The sequence below is a fragment of the Python bivittatus genome, unplaced genomic scaffold, assembly GCF_059951505.1.
Source record: "Python bivittatus isolate LINGU-HERP-01145 unplaced genomic scaffold, Pbiv_v1 ctg000580_np1212, whole genome shotgun sequence".
In the NCBI taxonomy this organism is placed as follows: Eukaryota; Metazoa; Chordata; class Lepidosauria; order Squamata; family Pythonidae; genus Python; species Python bivittatus.
In genome coordinates this window covers 28,381,516-28,403,420 of record NW_028277087.1, presented here as the reverse complement: position 1 = coordinate 28,403,420, position 21,905 = coordinate 28,381,516, and the positions used below count along the sequence as shown (strand labels likewise).

The 21,905-nt window shown below is 41.7% G+C and overlaps 1 protein-coding gene across 2 annotated transcripts; it reads left to right on the top strand.

Annotated features, from left to right (window-relative positions):
- Nucleotides 1–365: 365 nt before the first annotated feature.
- On the top strand, nucleotides 366–21,597 carry YY1 (YY1 transcription factor). 2 transcript variants are annotated; one of them, XM_007431102.4, is made up of 5 exons: nucleotides 366–1,402; nucleotides 14,800–14,950; nucleotides 16,256–16,316; nucleotides 16,912–17,070; nucleotides 20,402–21,597. In XM_007431102.4, the coding sequence occupies exons 1-5, from the start codon at nucleotides 691–693 to the stop codon at nucleotides 20,582–20,584; spliced, it is 1,266 nt and encodes a 421-aa protein (XP_007431164.1). In that variant the 5' UTR covers nucleotides 366–690; the 3' UTR covers nucleotides 20,585–21,597. The 2 variants fall into 2 exon arrangements, with proteins under 2 accessions (XP_007431164.1, XP_007431163.1); XM_007431101.4 differs by having other exon boundaries at nucleotides 368–1,402; nucleotides 14,788–14,950.
- The last annotated feature ends 308 nt before the right edge of the window (nucleotides 21,598–21,905 follow it).

The window sequence follows — 21,905 nt, the reverse complement described above, 5'->3', positions numbered from 1 at the left end:
ACCAGCCACAAAAGCTCTCAGGACCCGAAGAGGAAAACCGAAGGCGCCCCCAGCTCCGCCCAGCAGAGAAAACCAGCGCCCGCCAACGCCGAGTAGAACTTTCTCTCACGGCTCATTTACAGGAGTGGGCGGGACCAGAAGAGCAACGGCTCTCTCTCGCCTCGTAAGGAGCCAACGATAAGCTAACTGGAATCGGCAGGGCGGGGCTGTTCAGCTCAACTTCATTGTGATAGGCTGAGCTCAGGAGGAAAAGAGGCTGTTCCAGAAGTAACCGGCCCGTTTGCCAGTTGGTCAAGCCGGAGAGTTTGCTCGAGGAGAGGTGTCCTTAAATCGAGCTGAGTGTTCCGATTGGCCCAGGGTTGCGAAGGGGCGTGTCTCGGCGGCTACCGCGGCCTCCGCGGGTGTGGATGGCGGGTGAGGGAGAACTAGGGTGTCTGAATCTCTCGGCGGTACTCTCGCGAGGCGGCGCAGGCGGGATTTGGCGGTGGCTGAGGCTGCTGCCTGCTTACCTCCCTCCCACCCTCCTAACGAAGAACTGGTGGTGTTTGTGTGGAAGGGGGAGGAGGCGACGGCGGAAGAGAAGGAAGGAAAGCCAGAGAAGCTTGAGCCCCACCGACGTCGGGCAGAGGAACGGACCCGAGGCCCACTGCTAGGCTTGGGCCCGCCGCCGCCTTCGGCGGCTCAGCCACCATGGCCTCAGGAGATACCTTGTACATCGCCACAGACGGCTCGGAAATGCCCGCCGAGATCGTGGAGCTGCACGAGATCGAGGTAGAGACCATCCCAGTGGAGACCATTGAGACCACTGTGGTGGGCGGCGAGGAGGACGAGGACGACGACGAGGAGGATGAGTGTTGCGAGGACTGCGGCCCTCACCACCCGCCCCACCGCCGTCACCACCACCACCACCACCACCACCACCCGCCCATGATCGCCTTGCAGCCGCTGGTCACCGACGGTGACCCAAGTGGCGGTGGAGTCGGGGCTGGCGGGGGCCAGCTCCACCTGCACCACCACCCGCACCACCAGGAGGTAATCCTAGTGCAGACCCGCGAAGAGGTGGTAGGAGGCGACGACTCGGACGGTTTGCGGGCCGATGACGGCTTCGAGGACCAGATTCTCATTCCAGTGCCGGCTCCAGCCGGCGAGGATGAGTACATCGAGCAGACTCTGGTCACCGTCGCAGCCGCGGGCAGTAAAGGAGGCTCGGGCGGAGGTTCCTCCTCTGGCGGCGGCCGGGTGAAGAAAGGCGGCGGGAGCGGCAAGAAGAGCAGTAAGAAGAGTTATCTGACGGGAGGCGGCGGAGGAGCCGAAGGGGGCGGCGGCGCCAGGAAATGGGAACAGAAGCAGGTGCAGATCAAGACCCTGGAGGGGGAGTTTTCTGTCACCATGTGGGCCTCGGGTAAGTAGAGCAGCTGGGACGAGTCCGGCAAGTTGCGGCGGGGACTGGGGAAGGTTTGGGGAGCCCCGGACGGTGCCCGGTAGGCTTCTTCCCCCCGTTTTGTTTTGAAGGGAGGCCATGTTTGGATGTGTGTGATGGGCGCCGCCATGTTCATCTCGCCAGGGCAAGTATGGCGGCTTCCCCCGAAAAGATGGCGGGGTCTGCGCTGCTCCTGCCTGATTGCCCGGCTCCCTCCGGCGGGGGGGAAAAGGGAAAGAAAGATGGCGGCAGCCCCGCCAAGATGGCCGCTGCGAGAGAGGGGGGGAGGGGACACAGCGCGCGCGCGCGCGCCCTCCCTCGCTCCCTCCCTCCCTCGCTCGCTGACTGATTCCTGGACTAGGCCGCAATGGCGTAGTTTCTGCAGTAGGAGGGAGGAGGAGGGAGGCTGGGGGCGGGGCAGGCGCGCGGCGACCTCGACGACCCGTTCTTTCGCCTTCCCTGCTCCGTTTCTTTCTCGTTCGCCGGGTCTGGCGCTCTTCTTGCCGCCAAGCTGGTTCAGTGCTCACAGCCTTCGCCCTCCGGCTGTTGACTTTTTTCAGCTGTCCTCGCAACCGAGTCCGATTTGATTTTATTTAAACACTGCTTGTTCTCGACATCTCTTGGCGCCCCCTTAAGGTTTTATCCTGCTGCTCCTTGCGAGCTTCTTCGCAATACAATTCCTTCTCCTTCTAAGTATTCTCAACGCGCAGGCTTCTTTTTATTTCATGTCTTCTTCCTTTGGACGCCCCTCCTAATGTCCTTTTCTTTTCCCATCAGCGTTCTTGCCTTCGCGGCGGCTGCTTCGCAGATGCCTCCTCATTTCCTTTTCCTCCTGGCATCTTCCTTTCTCTTCCCTCCCACCTTCCCTTCCTCAAACATTTGGATAGCATCTCTGTTTCTGGCCAAAATGAAGAGTAAGCTAGGGGCTGAAGGCCATTGCAGTCTGTTTAGGAAGGCTGAGTTATACTTTTAAAGCTGTCAGTACTTGGATAGTGTTAGAACAGCTCCTGGTTTCACTTCATTCTGTTTGAACTCTTTACAAGAAATAAAGTTGAAGCTGTATCCCATCCCCTGAGAGACAGAATAAGTATGGTACTTATTTTTTTAACCCTTTAAATGACATATACTAGGTCTTTAAATAACTGGACTTGAAGGTATCCTAAAATAGATCTTGTTGTGGTTGTTGTTGTTATCCATTTGGGAGGAAAGAGACAGATCTTCTTCCGGTTGGTGCTTTGGTATTAGATCTTTGACTTGAAAGCTGTTAACCCTTATATGTTTTTGCACATATGACACAGCCAGAATATAGGATTGGTACTTCCTGTCCCAGACCCCAAACATGGTCCTTAAAAGCTCTTTCCAACAGTTTAAAAGGAATTTCCATCATGTAATTAGATGGTTATGGTTGCTCCATGAATATTGGGTGATAGTGGGACAGTTGTGGAATCACTGTAGGTTTTTAGATTTTAAATGACTTCCTGTAAAAATGCTTTTAAGTATACAAAACTAAGGGTGACATTTTAAAAAAATGATTTAGTTTTATTGTCGCGATTCTTAGCTGTGTATATAAGACATTGAATTCTCATACTCCCAATAGAAACAAAAAAACAGAAAAGAATTTAGCTTACCTAGTACAGGAACTCTGTTTTCTGACCCCACTATGCCTGCTAGGTTGATTAGAATGTTTGTATATATTGCAGTGTTTTAAGCAATTTTAAAAAATCAGTATTTGTTGAATGAACTTAAAATTTAATGATTATGTCTCATAGATAATATATAGTTTGAAAAGACAAAATCTAATGATTCCTAGTGTTGATATAATCCCTAGAATAGAATAATTTAATCAGTATAATTGCTGGTAAGGGGGAAAAAACTGTTTGCCCCTACTGAAATTCATAGATTTCTGATGATGATTACATCCTTACTAAATTCTATAAACTCTTTTACTGTAGCATTTTTACATTAGTAATATATGCCATCTGGGGTTCAAAAACCTTCGTAGCTCACATTCCCTTTATGCTCTAGTTTTGTGTTGCTTAGAAACTAGTAATAGTTTCATCTATGGCTAAGTGAGATTGCTTACTTGAGGGCAAAAACTGATAATTTATAAGACATATATTATTTGGCCATAGAAAATAAATGTCCATGCTGTTTGGTTAGGGTTTATTTATTTAATTTGTATGTCCGCCCATCTCAGCTAGTGACTCTGGGTGGCAAACAATCTTAAAATAAGTTAAAAACTAATTCTCATCAGAAATACAGAAATTAAAATACACAGCAGCCAAGGAAGATACCACTATTGCTGATTATTAGCACAACCAAGAGACAGGACCCTTCACACCCTCAGGGCCCTAGGCCTGGGCACAGAACCAGGTCTTTAGTGCTTTGCAAAAGATCAGCGGGGTCAGAGCCATACTAATCTCTGGAGGGAGAATGTTCCCTGGGGTGGGTGCTACAGCAGAAAAGGCACACCTCCTGGGCCCCGCCAGACAGCATTCCCTGGCTGATGGGACCCAGAGCATTCCCATCCTGCCAGACCGGATGGGTAGAAACAACTGGGAAAAGACAGTCCTTCAGGTAATGTGGTCCCAAGCCATGAAGGGCTTTAAAGGTGACAACCGGCACCTTGAATTGCATCCAGAAGGACGCTGGCAACCAACGCAGCTCAGGGAGTAGTGTTGTTACATGTGCTGAGTAACCGACACCATTTACTACCTGTGCGGCTGCATTCTGCACCAGTTGAACCTTCCAGATGCTCCTCAAGGGCAGCCCCTTGTAGAGTGTATTGCATTAGTCCAGATGGGAGGTCACAGGGGCATAAGTGACAGTGAGCAGGGCCTCCCAATCCAGGAAACGTCATTTAGCCCAGTGGTTTTACTGAGTAAACATAGAATTGTACTGTTTAATTAGTTAAATTTTGATTTTATTGAAATCAGTGAGCTAAATTATCTCTCAAATCCCATTGATTTAAATGGGAACTAAGTTTAGTCTGAATCCAGCCTAATGGGTTTGGTAAATTACCATGATTCAGCATTATACACAGAAAATGAAATAATGGAAACCAGATTGTATTCATTTTAAAAATTAATGATTTATTAAATGTAATTGAAATATATACCAAAGTATTGCATAATTTTCACTGAGCTCAATATTGGATTTTTATCCAGCCCCAACTTGTTCTAAGTTTGAATGGATCCTAAAACTCATCAAAGAAAAACTGCAAATATTGGTTTGCCTTCTGATTGAATGTATAGAGTATTATAAAACAAAAATGAGCATTTTCTTTTCCATGTAATGTAAAGATAGGGTCTTTGATGTGCAAAAAATGTTTTCTGACTACATAATATGTAGAAATAGTTAAATCTTATGCCCTGCTGTCTCAGAGATTTTTCCTATTCTGTCTGAATTTGAATTTAATTTTTTTATCTGTTCCCATGATTGGTAGATTGGTGTAATAGTAATTTCTGTATTATCAGTTTAATTGCTGTATTGTCACATTCTTAAATAAGTACATTGAGTGATTCACAGAAATTCTGTTAATATTCAGAATACATAATCATAATTGCAAAATGTATGCCATCTGCCACAGGTTTTGCATGCTCATAAGTAGGTTCTAGTATCTCTGTGTATTGTAGTCTTCCTTATGTTTAGTACAACTCCCATAATTCCTAGTCAGCATAGCTAATATGTCTGGAGAATACTTGTGGAATGGTGGTATATAGAATTATAAACCTAGATATGATGTAGAAAGAATTGAGTTTGTTAAAAGTTTAAGAGCAAGCATAGTGTGTGATTGTGCTTTGAATTTGTTCTGGGAACAGTGAAGTCTTTACTTAGTACTGATACTGCTGATGTTGCTGCCTTCTGTGTATTATGTAGTTCTCTAATTTTAACACTGAAATAACCACGAACAGTACATAATTAAAGGGTTGGTTATCTGAAGTATATTAGATTTTGTATAAGTAACTATTTTATTTGTTACGGAAAAGTGTTAAGATTTTATTTACAATAAAAAAAATCCTCTTTTCCATTTATAGTTGATAATAAAGAGATGTAACAACAAACCTTTATTTTATGATTCCCTCCCCTCTGTCTTTCCTTCAGTGATTTGTTAACTTCTGTGTCTTGCTTATTAAACCATTTGCAAATACTTATTTCACAATTACTGACTTCTGGTATGAATCAATTGTCTGATCTGTTTATGATCAGCTTCTCTAAACTCCTTTTTGCAGTTATATCTTTTAGACCATTAAGTTAGAATAGTGGCATGATTGAATACTTAATACTATTTATAATGGTGGCATTAAAATAATTGTGCTCAGTTCAGGAACATTGAAATAAAATTTTACTAGTATGTGAAGAAATAGTTTTGATGTACCGAAACAGTATTCCTTACTGTTGAGCATGCAGGAGTCTTGCTCTGTACTTTCTGTTTGGCCATGTTCTTATCCTAGTATTGTGACTTAGTTGTTCCTATTTTGAGGTTTACCAGGCTCTGAATAGGAGCACTGTACAGCTCTTAGGGTAAGGACAGATTGCTCTGATTCACCCCTTCATGTTCTGGGCCTTCCCAAATTTGCTGATTTTGTATGTAACAGTAAGCTAGGATTTTAAAATGATCATTTGTTGAACATGCTGTAGTGACCTGGTATACAGGTAGTCCTCGCTTAATGATTGCAGTTGAGACTGGCAACTCCATTGCTAAGCAATGCAGTCACAAAGTGAAACATCATGTGACTGCACCCAACTTATGATATCAGTTCCGCTCTGGTCATTAAATGAATGACCCGCAGTTGTTAAGTGTGATGTCATATGATCTCAACTTGCTGGCTTCCCCACTGAATTGCTTGTTGGAAGCCGGCTGTGAAGGTTGCAAATGGCAATCACTTGACCGTGGGATGCTGCAACCATCATAAGTTTGAGGACCGGTTATAAACCTACTTTTTCAGCACTGATGTAAGTTTGAGTGGTCACTAAACAGGTCCATCATTAACCAAGGACTAGCTAGTTCAAATCAAATTTTTATTACGGTCACAGACCAGCACAGATATAGTATATAATTTTTTGGGTAAAAGGTGGATTTACCACACTAAGTCAAATACGTATGTAACATGTTATGGCTTGGTATTATATATTATATTGTATTATAATCTTCTCACTAGTGTAGGGAGATTCATAAATAGGTATCAGCTTTGAACCTGAATAATGTTGGATTTTGCTAGAATATATTAACTACTCTGCAGTAAACATTGCAGCTTTTGGATACCCAGATAGTCAGATCTGTTATAATTTAGGAATCTGCCAGATGCCATAACTATTTTCTGATCTTCCATGCATTTATTTCATAGACCCCAGGTTTTGTGATTTGGATGCCAAATAGATTGCAACATTGTTGGTAACTAGTTAGACTTGCTGTACAATTGCATTTATGTTTACCTTACCTGAGCTCGTGGCAGTGAAGGTCCTAAAGTCAAATTTGCCACCCCACTCATGCATGTAAAACAATACATAGATTTGTCATAAAAAAAATCTTGTGATATTAATATCTGATTGTTAGTTGTTTGGCTGGGTAACTTCTTTAGTAGATACAGGAATGCTGTGAACATAATATACAGTGGTACCTCGGGTTACGAACTTAATCCATTCCGTGACTCTGATCGCATCTCGAATTGGTCGCAACCCGAGGCAAATTTCCCCATAAGGTTCAATGTAAATACGGTTAATCCGTTCTGCCCTCCGAATTTGGTCGCACCCTGAGGCACATTTCCCCCATAAGGTTCAATGTAAATACGGTTAAACAGTTCTGAAACATATGCATTTTATTTTTAAACCATAAAAACATGAAAAAAAGTACAGTACAGCACAGTATGAAGAGGGAGAATGGGGTGGGGAGGCAGTTATTGTTTGGAGGGAGAGCCCCCCTCCAAAAGGACATTGGGGAGATCTCCTTCAGGGGTTTCCTCTCTTCTTTGCCTCTTAACTGCAGGCTCAGTTCTGGGGAAAAACCTGTCTAAAGTCAGTTGTTTTTTCCTGCGCTGCGTAACCCTCCGGAAATGAAATTGCCATGCTGACAAGCACACCAAAAACCTTCCAAAACGCCACAAAACACACCACAAGCCTCACCGAATGTCTCCTTGCTACCGCGATCTCGCCCACAGGAAGCCGCAACCGCATGGCAGCAGGGAAAATGGCCGCGGATCCGGTTCATAACCCGAGGTGGTTCGCAACCCAAGGTAAATTTTTGGGGCTGGAGCTGGTCGTAACCCGAAAAATGCGTTAACAGAGGTGTTCGTAACCCGAGGTACCACTGTATATCGATTTCAGAAGAACATCTGATAAAGTACCCATGATGTTCTGATTAGTGAGCTACTTAACTGTGGCCAAATGGTATGACAATTAAGTGGAAATAAAAATGACTTGAAAACTGTATTCAAAAGAATGGTTAGCAATGTCTTATTTGCAGAGAGGTATGAAGTGGAAAGCCATGAATTCAGTTTTAGGTCCTGTATTCTTTAACTATTTTATCAATTACATTGACGAAGAAGTGGAGGAAATGTTACTAGAACCATGGATGACACAAAATTGGTGTGATAGTTTATTTCTTCAGAAATAAAATTTAATATTTTTTTAATGAAGGGCTTAAAATGACAATGAAATTTAATAAAATGCAAAGTTCATTAAAAAAAAAATCAGATGCATTCATGGAGTGCCAGATATATGAATTGGCAATAGTACTGGTGAAAAAGGTCTTCAGTAGTTGATTACAAATGGAATATAAATCAGCATTTATGGCTATGAGAAAAGCAAATACAATTTTAGGTGGCATCAATGGAAGCATAGCTTCTAAATCACTGGAAGTATTCGTTTCTTTTTGTTCTTGGTTGGTAGATCCCACCTTAATTATTGTGTCAGTATTGAGCACCACACTTTTAGGAAGTATTCAGAAAACCTAAACAGATTCAGAAAAAGGTAATGAGGATTATTGGAGATCTAAAATTTAAGTTCTTGAAGAGAGATTGAAAAAGTTGAACAGGTTTAGCTTTGTGAAAAGACTGAGGCATGGGAATATAATACCACTCTTCAAATAACTCAGAGGATATCATACAGAAGAAGGCCTAGACCTGTTCTTTTATCATTATAGAGAGTAGGACATGGAATAATGGATTTAAGTTACAAGAAGGCAGGTAGGTTAAAAAAGGTGGGGGTTTTTTTCTTAAATCTTCCTAAAAGCAAGAGTAGTTTAATAGTTGAACAGTTATCCAGACAGGGGATTTGCTCCCATTTATTGGATATATTCCAGCAGAAGTATGATAGCCATCTGCCAAAAATTCTTTCATTTGAATTCCTGCACTTGGTAGGGGTGGACTTTATGGACTAAATAGCCTTGTCTGACTGATTTTGTAAATGATACTGGGCCCACAGACCACCAAACGAACATTGTAATAGTATTTACATTTATACATCCATAATGGACTTGGAACATTTTTGTTGAAAGTGAAATAGTGTGTGTCTACATGTGCCTCTTCATTAGTTGCCTGAAAAATACAGTGGTACCTCTAGTTACGAACCCCCCTCCTTACGAATTTTTCAAGATACGGCTAGCTCCGGCCCCAAAAATTTACCTCGACATGTGAACTCCGCCTCGAGATACGAACCGGATCCGCGGCCATTTGCCCTGCTGCCACGCGGTCGTGGCTTCCTGTGGGCAAGATCGTGGTAGCAAGGAGACGTTTGGTGAGGCCTGTGGTGTGTTTTGTGGCGTTTGGAAGGTTTTTGTGGCGTTTGGAAGGTTTTTGAGGTTTAAAAATAAAATGCATATGTTTCAGAACTGTTTAGCCGTATTTACATTGAACCTTATGGGGGAAATTTACCTTGGGGTGCGACCAAATTCGGAGGGCATATTTACATTGAATCTTATGGGGAAATTTGCCTCATGGTGCGACCAAATTCGGAGGGCGGAACGGATTAACCATATTTACACTGAACCTTATGGGAAACTTTACCTTGACTTGAGACCAACTCGAATTGCAACCAGAGTCACAGAACGGATTAAGTTCGTAACTAGAGGTATCACTGTACAGCAAAGCACAATGTGTAGAAAATCTATATGCCACCATTTACCAATATGAATTCTGCCTCACAACTTCCACAAAGTACAAAGTTAAGCTTAACGTCTTTCTTCAAATTTGAATATGTATTTACTTGCTGTAAATGGATTCTCTATTTGCTGTTATCTCTCCTTTCCTCTATTCCTCCTTCCCCTACCACTGCCGCCTTTCCATTGCAGTGCAGGGATAATCCCTGACCAGTAAGTCTGATATGTCCTGTTAGACCAGCTTCTCCAACATGAGGCCTCAAATATGATTAATGCCCCCAGCTCTGCCTCAGACCTCCTTTTTTCTATGACAATGCCCACACTTTTAAGCTCTAACTAAAAAATTAAGGGGAGAGATGTAGGGTTGTTGAGATTGGTAGCAGTGCTTTAGCAGACATTCCTCAAGTCTAGGGACTGTTCAGAAAGGAAAGTTGGCTTATGTTCTCTTTTTGTGGGCAAAGCTCAAGCCTACAGAGCCTACAGAGGAGGATGCAGTCTTTGGCAATGACCATCAATGATGTGCTGTGTAGGCCCCATTTCTCAAGGACTATGGACTGTGGATTTCCCACTGTGGCACTGATTCTCTCCCCTGGGTGAGAGAGAGGGAAAGGGAGGGTGTGAATGGCAGGGAACCCTGACCAGGCTAGGGGTGGCAACTGACTGTTTTGAGTGGGGAAGGGGGCAGTTGCTGGATATCCTGATGGCACTGAGAGCTCAGGCTGAAGTGCCTCAGGAAACTTAGCCTCCCCCCTTTGGGATGGATGGTATTGAGGACAGGAGGAGACCCCTGACCTAGGGAACAAGAAGGGTTGGATTTGGGGACATTGGGGCTTATGGGGGCTGGGTGGATCACAGTATTATGTTGGTGACGGGCATGGAAAAGTACGGTGGGAGATGGGGAGCAGGCCATTCTCAGGGAGCATGAACCCAATGTCTTTTACAAGTTTCACATTCCAGCGTCCTGCATTCAACCCCTGTACCTAGTCAGCAGACCTTCAGAGGCCCTGGCTTTCAGCTGCTGTTACTGAATGCCAGGTTGGCCTGTAATCACAAATGAGAGAGCCGACCTGGCATGCATTACTGAGACCTGGCTGGGATTGGAAAGGGGCTGGCCCTTTCAGAAATGTGCCTAGTGGGGTTTTGGATGTGGCATCAGCTGAAACTCCAGGGCAAGGGTGGAAGTGTAGTGATCATCATCTGGAAGTCTCTTAAGGCTTTCAGGGGCACTGTTCTACAGGTTGCTGGATATGAGACCCTGTTCATTAAGTTGGGCTCTAGGTATCAGCTGGGATTGTTGCTACTGTACCAGCCTCCCTACTGCATAGCAACCTCCCTGCCTGAGCTGCTTGACTCCATTTCTGGGTTGACAGTGGAGATCCCCAGACTTACGGTCTTGGGAAACTTCAGTCTGCCCTCTCTGGGAGTGGGGTTGGAGCTTGCGGTTGCCATGACAGCCATGGGCCTATTCCAGTCATCCAGGGCCCAATACAAGACAGTGGTCCCACACCTGATCTGGCTTTCCTGTTGGAGCAGCGGCAATGTGATCTGGAACTGGGAAATCTTTTAGTGTCCCCTTGACATGGTCAGATCACACCCTGATTACCATGGGGTTCTCCGGTGCCACTATCCACTGCAGAGTGGCAGGACCTATTAGATCGGTCCGCCCTTGGTAATTGATGGACCCAGGTGGGTTTCAGAGGGAGCTGGGGGGTGTCCCTGCTGTTGTGCTGCACAGTCTGTCTGAAGCCTTGGTTGCTGCTTGGAACAAGAGGGCAGCCAAGGCTTTGCATTGGATTGTGCCTATGTGACCTCTCCCCTCTTGTGGATCCCATTACCCTCTATGGTTCACGGAAGAGCTGAGGGAGATGAAATGGAGAAAAGATGTCTAAAGCGCCTCTGGCACTCAACGAAAGATGAACTCAACCAAGCACAGGTTAGAGCCACTATTAAGGCCTACTTAATGGCGGTAAAGGTAGTGAAGTGACAACACTTCTCTGCCTTTATTGCATCTGCAAATAGCTGTCCTGCAGCCCTGTTTTGGGTGACGTGCCCTCTTGGGTAGAGAGGGCTCAGGGATCCCCCTGCAGGATCATGTGGAAGAATTTGCTCAGCATCTGTCAGACAAAGTTGCTTGAATTCATTTGCAGTTGGATATCAGCCTTCTTGTAGGTCCTGCAACAGGGTGGAGTCTTGCCCGGTTGTCTGGGAATGGTTTGAACCTGTTGGCCCTGAGGAGGTGGACAAAGTCCTCATGACTGTGAGCGTGGCCGCCTGCTCTTTAGATCCATGCCCCTCCTGGCTAACTAAAGCTGCCCGGGGGGTGTCATGCAAGTGGGTTCTAGCTGTGGTGAATTCTTTCTTAGGTGAGGGGGTTATTCCTTTGCCTCTTAAGGAGGCCTTGGTGCGCCCCCTCCTCAAGAAACTATTGCTGGACCCCACCATACTGAACAACTTTAATCCAGGGTCTGACCTCCCCTTTATAGGGAAGGTTGTAGAGAATGTGGTTGCGTAACAGTTTCAGAGAATCCTGGATGAAACGGATTATATGGACCCCTTTCAGCTAGAATTCAGGTGTGGGAATGGGACAGAAATGACATTGGTCATGCTTTTAGATGATGTCGGGTGAGAGTGGGATCGAGGTGGTGCATCCATCTTCACTCTACTTGACCTCTCAGTGGCCTTTGATACCATCGATCATCCTTCTGGACTGGCTCCAGGGATTGGAGGTAGGCAGCACTGTGTTGTGCTGGTTCTCCTCCTTTCTGTGGGGTTAATATCAGTTGGTGGTAATGCGGGGGAGAGATCCTGCTGTCGGTCTCTACTATGTGGGGTGCTGTAGGGTCTGGTGGTCTTCCCTTTCCAATTTAATGTCTCCATGATGCCTCTGGGTGAGGTCATCTGTTGCCATGGGGTGAGATATCATTAGTATGCTGATACCCAATTATACATCTCTGCCTCTGGTGAATTAAGCAGTGCTGTTGATGTCTTATCCTGGTGCCTGGAGGCTATGGGAGTCTGGATGGGGAACAACACGCTTCAACTGAACCTTGGCAACACTGAGTGGCTATGGATTTTTGGACCTGCCAGTCCTGGGACTATACCATTTTTGGTACTGGATGGGGCTGCACTGCCCCAGATAGATCCGGTGTGCAACTTGGAGGTCCTCCTAGACTCATGATTCCTGCTCAAAAAGCACATGGCAGTCATGGCTAGGTGGGCCTTTGCACAGCTTTGTGTTGTGCACCAGTTGCGCCCATTCCTCAACTGGGAGGCTCTGTTCACAGTCACTCATGCCCCCTCCTGGGTGGACTGTTGTAATGTGCTCTACATGGGCTGCCCTTGAAGAATATCTAGAAGCTTCAGCTGGTGCAGAATGAGGCGGCCCAGGCAGTTATGTGTGCCTCTAGAATGGCACATGTTACACTTCTGCTCCGCGAGCTGCAATGGTTGCCAATTTGTTTCCAGTCCAATTCAAGGTGCTGGTTTTGACCTTTAAAACCCTTCATGGCATGAGTCCAGGTTGTTTGAGGGACCGCCTCTTCCCGATTTTATCTGTCCATCCCATCAGATCCAGCAGAAGAGGTATGTTGTGGGTCCTGTCTACTAAGGAGTTACAGGCCTTCTCTGCTGTAGCACTTGCCCTGTGGAACATCATCCCCTCCCTCAGGGTGAGATTGGTCCCTTCTCGGCCATCCTTCTGGAGATCCCCCAAAACTTGGCTGTGTCAACAGGCCTGGGGGGGTCTCAAGGGAATGATGATCTGCTGAGGTGGCTCCACTGTTCGTAATATCCAATGCTCTTACCTAGCCTTTTTTAATAACATCAGTGTTTTTAATGGTGTGTTTTAATTTTGTTATTTTATGGTTTTATTGCACACTGCCCAGAGTCACGGTCTGTGAGATAAACAGCCATATAAATATGATCTATAAATAAATTAATTATATGCACTATTATGACACATTTACATTAGTATGGTTTCTGTATCTCTCTTAATTGGGTTTTAAATTTGCCTAGAGGGGAGAACTGAACTAGGAACAAAGACCAGTCTCTTCATCCATACGGAAATAAAGGAAATGGTTTATTTGTACAATCATAATAGAAGAAAAGCAGCTGTTTAAAATTAGTGGCCTAAGTGAGTACATAGTCACTAAGTCACAACCAACATGAATAATGAAATCTTAATGGCACAAAACAAAGCTAGTAATGAAAGCAATGATAACTTGTTCTTTGTTGGGCTCTGCACTGTGTTGTTCCATTACAGTATTCCTCTGCCCATCTTACTGCAAACTATTTTTCTTTTTAAACTCTGGGCAGCATAGTAAGATTATATTCATGACGTATTTATAAAGCTATCAATCTGCTGTGGTGGATCTTATAAGGTAATGGGCTGGGGGTCCTCTCATTGTTCTGTATGCCACAATATTATCTATTTATACACACACATTCATACACACACCAAATTTTGTAATTTGGTTATCCTAGCATGTCTCTTAAAAATAACATGTAAACTTGGAATTATTTAGCCTTGATTAAACTCATTGAGACAACTAAAGATTGAAAACTTTTTGCCTGATCTTGCAATATAAACTTCTCTGAGAATTTAATGGTGGAAAGCATTATATAAATGTGTTTATTAGGAAAAAATGAACAATAGACTTGCAGTTTTGATAGCTAAAATAAAAGGAAGGGAAATTGCCAGGGAAATTTTGCTCAAATATATTTTAAATAAGTTACTGCAACAGACTTTAGTTGGCCAGAATTGTAAGTATGTGTGTCTTGTTTTATTCATCTCTTGTCAGACTGGGGGTTTGGTGTTAATTCCATAGCAAGAATTCAGATATTTTTTCAAGTTAAGGGGAAAAACACTTAGTAAAAAACATCAGTAGCCACTAATAGTCCTACTATGATTGAATTAAGATAAATACCAAAGATGGTAATGTGCAGATTATTGTGATAACTTAAAAAAAAAATTCTGCAAAGAATGTCTCCCTTTAGTTGCAGTACATTTGAAAGAATTCTTCATGTATCAGAAATTACATTTAATGATTCATAATACACATTTTTAAGGAAATTAGTTTCTAAAAATGAATGATCAGTATACTTATTAAATATGATTTTTTTAATACTTATTAAGTGTAACTCTGTATTTTTGCCTTAAAAATAGCTGAATCAGTTTCTTAGTACAAACTTTGCCTAAGAAGCATTTTCCAGACTATCAGTGTTGTCCTTCGTGGATGTTAAATCAAAATTCAGTTTTCTCTAATCATTGCAGATGACAAAAAAGACATTGACCATGAGACTGTGGTGGAAGAACAGATCATTGGCGAGAACTCCCCTCCGGACTACTCAGAATACATGACGGGAAAGAAGCTGCCACCTGGAGGAATACCTGGTATTGACCTTTCTGATCCTAAACAATTGGCTGAATTTGCAAGGTAGGTGAAAAAACTGCTTTAGATTTTTTTTTTTCTTTTTAAAAAATAATTGTTCCTATTTCTGGCAATATGTGATTTTTCTGGTCTCAGTTAAAATCACTGAATTGGGTCAACGCAGGAGTATAATTTCAGTGCAGGGATATAATTAATCACCTTGATGTTCATAGAGTGACTTACTGTCAAGCAATCAGAATAGTTCACAGATGTTAAAAATTAATGCTTGTTGGCTGGATTTCAGAAGAATAGTTGGCACTCTATACCTATGTTTTATAGATGGCTGCAGCCCAAAAATGGGCTGGTTGTTGCAAATTAGTATATATGCTTCAGCCCTTTGTCTTGGTGCTGCTTTTTGGCTCTTATTTTCCCCTAAAATTATCAGGTCACAATCCTGAGATTACCATAGACTCCACCTTTGGTAGAAATTTGTCATGGCTAGCTATAGACTCTGTTAGCTGGAGTGTTCCAGGAGTTGGTATAACATAACTGGAGGGCACCAAGTTGTGGAGACTTGCTACTGGCTAAAGAGACTAATCAAGCCCTTCCCAATCTCAAGTCCCTTTCTCTAAAAATTATCTTAAAACTAACTTAGTTCACTCACTTGTAACTTTCAAATGTCCATTGGTACAGAACTCAAAGAGACTACATTAAGCCTGTGTTAAAAACATTGTCACTTTGTTTTTGGGGAAAATATAATGGGCTGTATGGTCTTATCCACTTTACTGAAGAGAATGTATATTTTTATACAATTCCAATCTGCTCATTGGGATCCACCTAAGGAGTTTGCCTGCAGTTATTGCAGAATAATTTCACAGCACAGCAGCTTAGATTCAAGCCTTCTGTAGCTGCCCCAGTCTCTGGGTTGTACTTCTGGTTGGCTGGACACTTTGTTGTTTGCTTTTGAAAGGTCTCCTCATAGGCTTTTAATTATTTACTTTAATATATCTGATTTTAACTTCCACCAAGAGACATTGGTGGTTAGTTTTAAAACAAGTGTAACATATTAGTGCTGCCTTGTTTCTTTTAAATCCACTCGCTGAGTAATCCTTTCTGCAGTTAATTCTATGTCAGCCCTATTGTCCTCAAATCAATTTGGGTATATTTCTGAGTTTTTATCTGAACTAAACTTGGGAGCTTTTTTTTTCTCATAGAATCTGAATTGTAAATTGTTAAATTCCCTAATTAAAACAGTTCAGCCAATTAATCAGGAGGCAATTACAATGTAGTGTGGTGATTTATGACAGAAGATACTTCTGATAACTTATCTGCTATTCAATAATCAATGCTTGTTTTTTATTTTCTTGTAAGAATGAAGCCAAGAAAAATCAAAGAAGATGATGCTCCAAGAACGATAGCATGTCCTCATAAAGTGAGTGAAGCAATTTTGACCAATTTATTTCTATGAGAACCTTTTTAATACAGGAGTTTCATACATGTTTTACTTACATGGTGGGTAGTTTAAATTTCTCCTATGCTGCAGTATATAGGAGATTCTGATTCCTGCTTTCAAAAAAGAGGTTTGTTTTTAGCAATCTCACTTCACACAGCATTAAGTCATATAGACTGCAGTGGCTGTGCTTGCACATTGCAGAACACCAAAACCAAACCATATTTTGGTTCAGTATAATTGTAAACCTAGTCAGTGTACAGGTAGTCTCCGGGTTAAGAATGCCCAGTTTATGGACGACTCATAGTTAAGAACAGAGCCTATTGTAGCAAAAATTGAGTTAAATACACAATGATTTGAGATAAATACATAGTGGTTCGAGTTAATTACACAATACTACTTATCCAGTATTATACAATAATACTGTTCTGGATTACATACAAATTCAACTTAAGGACAGACCTTGGGAACGGAATTCGTTCTTAAACTGGAGACTACCTGTATACAGATTAAGATGATGATAATTCTGGTGCTTGGGCTTGTCTTGACAACTAAATAATTTACTTGTGTTTTGAAGGGCTGCACAAAGATGTTCAGGGATAATTCCGCTATGAGGAAGCATCTACACACTCATGGGCCTCGGGTACACGTCTGTGCAGAATGTGGCAAGGCATTTGTTGAGAGCTCAAAGCTAAAGAGGCACCAATTAGTTCATACTGGAGAAAAACCCTTTCAGGTAACTATTTCAGATATTCTAGGTGAGATAGTCAATTTACAACATAGTCATGAGAGTCTAGTTAGTTTCTCTTTGATGTGTGTTCTGTTTTTGTTTTATTTCTGAAACTTAATAAATTGTGTGACAGATAATATCAGTACTGGAAAGAATTTGTACAGAGGCTTTTTCAGCCAACTCTTTCCCCTAGTTCCAAAATGGAATAAAGGCAGTTAGTGATAAGCCCATTTATATTTCACCTGATTGATCCATAACCGAAAAGTATTTCCTGTACTACAGTATTTTGGATTAAGACAGTATTCTCATTTTTAATTTGGTGCATATAAATTATATAGGACAACAGCTTCATTAAAATTGTTAAAGTTCAACTCTTAACAAACTGGACTTTAAAAAACAGTTAAACTAATTCTTCTTGAGATGAGAATGCTTGAAATGCAAATAATTATTATCCCCTTTCTCCCCTTACCCAAAAATGGAAAAAGAATTCTAAATGTTGGCCACATTTCTGCACACGACATCATTGTTGATAACTTTAAAAAAATAATTGAGGAGAAGTTATAAGTAACTGAAATAGATAAATGCAATGTTCTGAAAACTTTTTTTCCCTTTTCTGACATGCTGCATTTTGCCATTATAGGACAGAGTTAGAAGTTATGTAGGTCATACTGTCCAGTTTGACAGGTTAAGATGTACAAACAAGACAACAGCCTAAACAATTACATTTTTTTTGGTTTCCTCTCATATTCTTAGGATGTGCTTGTATGCAAACAGCCTTTCTTTAACAGACACAATGAATAGAAACCTTAACAGTAGAAAAAAATCTATTCACAATCTTTTTTTAGTTCCTTTTGAGAAAGATGACTCTCTTTGAACTGTTGTTGTAGCTGATAGGAGAACTAGTTCACCATACCCAGTATGACTATATAAAGCAATCTACCTTTTGCTGCCTTGGCCAAGCAATCACCCATGCCTCCCTGGCAAAGGTTTCCCGTATTTACTTTGTAAAAACTGTCTAGGAAGAAGGGTTATGAATGAAGCATTAAGAAGAAGCAACAACTGCTCAAACTTGGATTTCACTGGCTAAAGTAGTCCTTTACTATATATCTCCCAAGACATTCTTTGGATGTTTTATTCTTGATAAATACAGAAATTACAATTACATCACATTTTTATAGCCAGGACTGGATAAACATAACCCTAACCCTAAGGTTGCAGTTAAAAGCAGAAATAAATCTTATTTTTTTCTCTTGAAAAATATGTTTGCATCCATTAATACTACAAGAAAAAAAATAGGTATTTAGTTGATAATTGGAGAAAGATTAAAAGTGTGTTTTAATCAGTATGTTCTGGCTCCTAACCATTTCTCACATTAAAACATGCTTTCTTAAAAATTCAGATTGAGATACAAAGAAGCTACTTGAACAACATTGACTTGCTTATGTACATAGGTGATGTTAGCTGGATGACTTTTTTCTGTTGCTTAAATTTGTGATTTCCTGCTGTTACAGCTTTTCCCCAATCTGGTACTCTTAAAATTTCCTGGAGCTTCTATGAGTTACTGTTTTATTTAAAATGGTTTAAAATATATCTCCTATTAGGGGGAGATGGGCGGGAATAAATTTAATAAATAAATAAATAAATAAATAAATATCAGATTCCAGTTCATGTTTTGTAAGTCAGGGGTCCCCAACCCCCCGACTGCGGACCAGTACCAGTCTGTGGCCTGTTACGGACTGGGCTGCACAGCAGGAGGTGAGCGGTGGGCGAGCGAGCGAAAACAGCCACTCCCCATTGCTCGCATTACCGCCTGAGCTCCACCTCCTGTCAGATCAGCAGCTGCATTAGATTCTCATAGGAGCGCGAATCCTACTGTGAACTGTGCATGCAAGGGATCTAGGTTGCACGCTCAGAATCTGACACTTATTTTACTCTGTGCATGGCCCGCCCATTATTTTATTTAACGCTTCCATCTGTGCCTCTTTCCCGCACTGCGCGCTTGTCTCAGTCACAGTTTTGGTAAGCCCACAAGCTTTTTTTTTTAAATCTGTCCAGTTGTGTCCGATTCTTCGGAGACTGCCTGGACAAGTCCCTGCAGTTTTCTGGCAAGGTTTTTTCAGAAGTGGTTTGCCATTGCCTCCTTCCTAGGGCTGAGCCCAGCTGGCAGTCGCAGGGGAGTCGGATATTCTGTTGTGTCGCGTTTTTCCGACATTCATGTCTAGGCAGGACCAGCAACTGATTCCTATTCCCGCACAAAGCACCACCAGCGTTTCCTCCCACCGAAATAATAATAATAGAAATAATAATAATAATAGAAATAAAGTGCACAATAAATGTAATGCACTTGAATCATCCCGAAACACCCCCCCCCCCGATCTGTGGAAAAATTGTCTTCCACGAAACCAGTCCCTGGCGCCAAAAAGGTTGGGGACCGCTGTTGTAAATAATACCTGTAATACACTGAATTCTCCAAACCACCATCCGTGTAATGTGAGGTAGTAGATACAATGAGGCTGATGAGATTTCTATTAGTATTGCCTACTTTAGATTGCGAACAAAAAAGCAAATTCTCAATGATTTCTGAATATTTTGATAAATGGGAGTTTGAGCAGAGCATTTTCAGAACCTTTTAGAGCAGCGGTTTTGATGTACTGTAGTCTCTTTAGCCATACACCTGGGAATTCTTCAGATTGCAATTTCAATACATCTAGAGAATTCTAGATTTGGGAACGTTTTCATATTCGGAAGGCCAACCCTGCTGAGACCGTCTCTGGATTGACAAGGGCAGGCAATCATCTCTGCTTCTGTCTTTCTAGGTTGTCCCTTTCTTGTTCAATTTATGATGCAATGCCAATGATTGAGAACTTTCCCTTATCATTGGTTATGTTTTCCTGTGGATTTTTCCACTCATGTTGATTTAAAGAGAATTAGTTTAATTTTGGAACTATATCACAGATTCTTTATATTCTTTATATTTCTCTCTTACAGCAGCTTGCAACCATTAGGCTGTAAAAAAATCTTATGATACAGATGTTTTAACACAGATGAAGTATACCTGAAAAGGTTTTTAGGTAGATCTCTCTTAGGAGTGAATTCTACAAAATTAGTACCATCATGGAGAAGACCTTGTAATCTTTCTGCAAAGAGGGTATTCCACTGTCCCTCCTTGCTGTGCAACAGCACAAGTGAACATTTCCAGTTTCAGTGGAACTCACCTATGAATAACAGAGACTCAATTTGGAATTGCACAGAATAGAATCTTACTTCATGTAAATCTAATATTGCAAGTGAAGATCTGTAAACAAGCTGCTAATGTCCTGTGTTCTCTTTTCACCAGTGCACATTTGAAGGCTGTGGCAAACGCTTTTCACTGGACTTCAATTTACGCACGCATGTGCGAATTCATACTGGAGACAGGCCCTATGTGTGCCCTTTTGATGGCTGTAATAAGAAGTTTGCTCAGTCAACTAATCTGAAATCTCACATCTTAACACACGCTAAGGCCAAAAACAACCAGTGAAACTGCAAGAAGAAAGCTCTTGAACTCAAAACATCTTTTACCTTACAGGAGAATGGTTGAAAATAAATAAGCTTCCCCCTTTGTATATTGTTTCTAGGAAAGAATTTAAAAAAACAAAACAAAAAAAGAACCTTACATGCCTAAGGGACTTGTTTTTGATAAAGTAGCAAAATAAACTTTAAGGCAGCATTGCTACAATGCTCCATTTTGCTCTGTAATTTGGTTTCAAGAGCATGGTGTTTTTGTAAAGTGTGATCCTACCTGGAAGAGACAGACAATTCATGGACTTGCATCAAAGACAGTTCTTTCTACAAACAGTGCTAAAATTGGACTTTTCACATTGTTATAAATATGAAGCTCACCTGTTGCTTACAATTTTTTAATTTTGTATTTTCAAAGTGTGCATATTGTACACTTTTTGGGGATATGCTTAGTAATGCTACGTGTGATTTTTTTCTGGAGGTTGATAACTTTGCTTGCAGTAGATTTTCTTTAAAAGAATGGGCAGTTACATGCATACTTCAAAAGTATTTTCCTGTAAAGATTAAAAAAAAGTTATATAGGTTTTGTTTGCTATCTTAAATTTTTTTTGGTTGTATTCTTTGATGTTAACACATTTTGTATAATTGTATCGTATAGCTGTAATGAAATCATGTAGTAACAAATATTAGATGTGATTTAATAGTGTTAATCAACTTAAACCCATTTTAGTCTCTTTTTTTGGGAAAAATACTGCCAGATGCTGATGTTCCGTGTACTTTCTCTTTGCCTGTTCAGTTAAGGAAAGTGGTGCTCAGTTGTAGAATGTATTGTACAGGCACTGACCTTTTAACAACACCTGATGTGTACATCCCGTGTAATAGAGTGGGCAACAATAAAACAGTGGTCCTGAAGAAAGAATATGGCAGAAAATTATCTGTAAGCACAGCCTATTTTCTTCTGTTGTCCAAAACAAATTATAGTTCTTTAACCTCCCAGAAATTAGAAGATAAATAAAACTCAAGTTACCTTTACTTGTTTTTGCATTCAATTAGATTTTTTTTATTTTAAAAATGTAAGTGTACCTGTCTTCTGCATAGCATTCCATTAAATCGGTATGGGGTTCTGGTTTTTGCAGATAGTATGGATTTTCCTGAAGTAAAATTTCAAGTTTCATTGGGTTCCCTCCAGAATTATGTAGTCAGACATTTGCTGTGGGATTTCCCATTCCTTTTCTTCTACTTTCAACCTCCCAGATGTGCTCCACAGGGTCTCAGCCTTCAACAGCAGATCTGATGATTGCAAGAGAGAGAGAGAGAGACTATTTTTTCAACAGATCATT